The sequence below is a fragment of the Glycine soja genome, chromosome 8, assembly GCF_004193775.1.
Source record: "Glycine soja cultivar W05 chromosome 8, ASM419377v2, whole genome shotgun sequence".
Classification (NCBI taxonomy): domain Eukaryota; kingdom Viridiplantae; phylum Streptophyta; class Magnoliopsida; order Fabales; family Fabaceae; genus Glycine; species Glycine soja.
The window spans coordinates 36,009,827-36,014,383 of NC_041009.1; the positions used below are offsets into that span (position 1 = coordinate 36,009,827).

Genomic DNA, 4,557 nt, shown 5'->3' on the forward strand with positions numbered 1-4,557 from the left:
TTCACTAAACTATGTTTAGTGCCAACATTATGATGCAGACTTAAAACAGTTTCAACATGCAAACCATCCAATTTCAATTTATATAAACCATCACAAAGAACATCAGTACCAATGAGATGATTATACATAAATAAACTGAAACATCCATTACCAAAATTAAAAGAGTATCCAGTAATATCAAGTTTAGATAATGAAACCAAATTCCTAGATAAACTAGGTACATAAAGAGTTTCCAGTAAATCTAAATGATGTCCAGTGTCGAGTTTTAAACAATAAGTCCCGACCGCTTCCACTGGAGCTTTCACTCTATTCCCCATGAAAACAAACTTCTCATTTGGGCTTATGGTCTGGATTGTAAGGAATCCCTGCATAGTATTAGAAACATGAGTTGTACATCCAGAATCAATCCACCATGTATTATGGGGAACTTCAGTTAAGTTTGATTCAAAACATACAAGAGCATTGAGCTCACCTTTCTTTTCGAACCAAGACTTACGCTTTGGGCAATCTTTCTGGAAGTGTCCAGATTTTCCACAAAAATGACAATTATTGTTCTTTGATGCTTTCTTCTGGATTTGCACAGGACCGTCCTTGATCTTTAATGGTCATTTGCCTTTATCATGTTTCTTTACAAATTTTTTTCCAGCTCCTTGATTCCCTCGGTGGCTTACATAATGGATTGAGTGACTTCCTTGATTCTTAAGCCCTGTTTCTTCCTGAACTAACATACTGTGCAATTCATGCACATTCCATTTATCTTTCATGGTATTATAGCTCATTTGAAACGGGCCATACTCAGACGGTAATGAGTTTAGAATAAACTGAACAAGGAAGTTCTCATTCACAGCCATTCCCAAGGTCTTAAGTCTTGCTACAATGTTTGTCATCTCAATGGCATGTTCATGCATAGTACGCGAACCATCAAACTTCATGGTGGTTAGTGTACTCATTAATGTCCCAGCAAGAGACTTATCAGTTGTTTGAGAGCGCTCTCCCACTAACCCCATAAACTCTTTAGCACTATCAGTTTTAGGGAGAGCTGTCTTAATACTATCTGCAACAGTCATTCTCATGAACATTAGGCTGAGTCTGTTAGATCTTTCCCAAGCTTTATAATGAGCTTTCGGTTCATTGCTACTAGCATCAATAATAGTAGCAGGCTTCTCTTCCAATATAGCAAGGTCAAGATCCAAAACACCGAGATGAAATTGGACTTGCTCATTCCAGTCAGAGAAGTTGAGCCCATTAAAAATTGGTACAGATGATACATGAGAATTCAATGAGTTAGGAACAGGTACTGCATAATAAAACTTCACATAAGCATTTTGGTACATGAAACACAAGTCATACATATAATTTACTCAAATAAAATTCAATGTATATTGATGTTCTCCTTTGGGTGACACACCAACACACAACATACAAACATGATGATGCTAATAAAATTTTAACATTATTTGACAATAAAATATGAACCAATTAGTAGTATCTATTTCCTTTGGGTATATAAATAAAACTAATGATACACACAAATCACCTACAATAATATTCATTAATTATAAGAACAACTAATCAATCTTTGGGCGATCCATAAATGCCTTATAACAATGAATTTTAATTACCCATAATCCAACAATCATATAATTTAACATCCATTATTCTATGAGTAATTGAAATAATCATTAATTTGGAATTAAATAACCTTACAAATTTGGCCACTTTGGTGACTAACAAATTTAACATACATTTAATTCCAACCAAATATATATGGCCTGCACATACTTATTGCTATTAACAATTCATAGCCATTCCATTAATTCCATTCTAGGCCATAAAATAATTTTCACATTTATTTGTATTTTGCATTCAAACACATTCAAAGGAATATGTAACATATACATACTTACTGTTACCAATAATTTCAAAACATTCACATTAATTATAAGACATAAACTTTCAATCCTTCAATAATGTTCAACAATAACATTCGAAAGAAAAAGAAGGCAGGTGGGATTGCAAATAACAAACAAAGATTGCAAATAGCAATTTTCATAATATTCATTCATCCTGCAAGATATTTGGTACGCGTACGTTTTCCTTTTTGAAAGCATTATAATTAAAAGCAATCATACGTACGCTGCGCAACTTCTAAAAAAATATAGAAATTAAAGATAACCTATTGTTACAGCCACGCAGCTTTTCAAAATAAAACAACTCGCGATGGCGGAAATATTTTTTTTTTTTTGCTTTTCATTCCCTTTCTCCAAAATGTAATTTCCAAAAATTCTACAGCTTTCCTGGCTTTCCTTCTCATGAAATTTTATATATCTAGAATTTCATACTTTGCAGCGGAAAATATAATTAACACGAAAGGCACGCTATCAAAACATGTAATTGAAAATACATGTAACATAAATTAAAAATCCCTAAATTTCATAATTAGGGTTTATGCATAATTGGGAGAAATTAAGTCATTCTTGGAGAATCATAAATTTCATAACACAGGCTCTGATACCACATGTAAAAAATTCTTAAGGGTTTCCTAGACTATCAATTATAGAAAACCAATAGGATCTTGAAATTTATGGTTCTCACAAACAATCAATAAAGAATAATAGATAATGATGTGTACCTTTCTCCATAGGAACTTCTCTCTGGTGCACTTTGATTTCCTTGAAAATGAGAGAAATAGGATTTCACTTCCTTTGGCCTTTCTTTTCTGTCTCTCTCCGTTCGTGATGGCTATGGGTGAGAAAAGAGCACTTTCTGGTCATGAAGGGGACCTTATTTCACGTTAGTGGGTATTAAGCCCCTTTTATAACCACTACTCCCATCAAGTAGCAGTTAACCTAGAAACTTCTCCTATTAAGCCCAATTACAATTTAGCCCTTAATCGTTAATTATTTATTTATTAGTCCCTACTAAGTTATATGCCTCTTACATGAGACATTAATTCTAACATGTGATGGTTTATATAAATTGAAATTGGATGGTTTGTATGTTGAAACTGTTTTAACTCTGCATCATAATGTTGACACTAAACGTAGTTTAGTGAATGAACGATCTGCTTTCTTGTGGCATAAACGTTTAGGTCACATTTCTAGAGAAAGGATAGAAAGATTAATAAAGAATAACATTCTCCACATGAGAAACACCACTTTAGGTGGAATTTTCAACCCCACACCTCCGCGAGAATTGAGAACAACAAATATGACCCATCCTAAAAACAAAACATGATTTGTAAGTGGAGTTTGGAGAGTATATACCCGATGTACTGTCCACCCACACCCACAAGTCTGCATTGCTAGAGTGTACCTACACATTAGACAAAATAATGTTAAGTTGTAAAATTAACTCAGTCTAACACTCAAATAGTGTTTTCCTCCATCTTAACATCCAACACCACTTATCCTCCCTCCAAATCCTTATCCTTCCCACAACCTCTTTTTTTTATCCGAAATAAAGAATAGCCAAAACAAGTTGATCAAGCTTTCCCCATTAATCCAAGTATCCTCCCAAAATCTAATTTTATCCCCCACACCAACTTTCTAAGTGATCCCTTTATTAAACCACTATAAAGTACTATATTTACAGCACACCTTCTTCAAATTCCTCTACCACAAGCTCTCCAAGTGAGATTTCTCCTCCCTTAGAAGGTCACGCTAACCTTCATATTTCGAGCTGAACACATCACACCATAGAACCCCCTTCTCCATGAAAGAGATTCCATCTTTATTTCCCACTTAAAGTGCTTTCCACCAGTTGTCCTCCCTCCAAATCCTTATCCTTCCCACAACCTCATTTTTTTTATCTGAAATAAGGAATAGCCAAAACATGTTGATCAAGCTTTCCCCATTAATCCAAGTATCCTCCCAAAATCTAATTTTATCCCCCACACCAACTTTCCAAGTGATCTCTTTATTAAACCACTTTAACGCACTATATTCACCGCACACTTCTTCAAATCTCTCTACCACAAGCTCTCCTAGTGAGATTTCTCCTCCCTTAGAAGGCCACGGTAACCTTCATATTTTGAGCTAAACACATCACACCGTAGACCCCTCTCTCCATGGAAGAGATTCCATCTCCATTTTCCAAAAAAGAGCTTTATTGAATATGTCAATATCTTTCACCCAATTTCTTACTTTTACAAACTATTTCTCATTTCACTCAATCAATTTTCATACTATCTCCCATCCCTGCCCAACCCCCCATAAGAAACACCACTTTAGGTGGAATTTTCAACCGCCGCAACTCCACGAGAGTTGAGAACAACAAATCTGATCCATCCTAAAAACAAAACATGATTTGTAGGCGGAGTTTAGAGAGTATATATCCGATGTACTCTTCACCTCCACCCACGAGTCTGGATTGCTAGAGTATATCTACACATTAGACAAAATAAGGTTAAGTTGAAAAATTAACTCAGTCTCCCACTCAAACAATGCTTTCCTCCATCTCAACGTCCAACATCACTTATCCTCCCTCCAAATCCTTATCCTTCCCACAACCACTTTTTTTTTTATCCGAAATAAGGAATAGCCAAAACATGCTGAT

The 4,557-nt window shown here is 35.0% G+C and overlaps 1 protein-coding gene across 1 annotated transcript; it reads right to left on the reverse strand.

Annotated features, from left to right (window-relative positions):
- Positions 1-252: 252 nt before the first annotated feature.
- On the reverse strand, positions 253-1,404 carry LOC114422327. Its single transcript, XM_028388628.1, has 2 exons — positions 473-1,404; positions 253-365 (listed from the first exon to the last, which is right to left on the reverse strand). Exon 1 carries the CDS (start codon positions 1,350-1,352, stop codon positions 606-608), a length of 747 nt encoding a protein of 248 aa, XP_028244429.1. The 5' UTR covers positions 1,353-1,404; the 3' UTR covers positions 253-365; positions 473-605.
- Positions 1,405-4,557: the final 3,153 nt, after the last annotated feature.

What these genes read in the sequence shown, in the direction of transcription:
- LOC114422327 (XM_028388628.1), bottom strand. Translation starts at nt 1,352, where the DNA reads ATGTATGACTTGTGTTTCATGTACCAAAATGCTTATGTGAAGTTTTAT.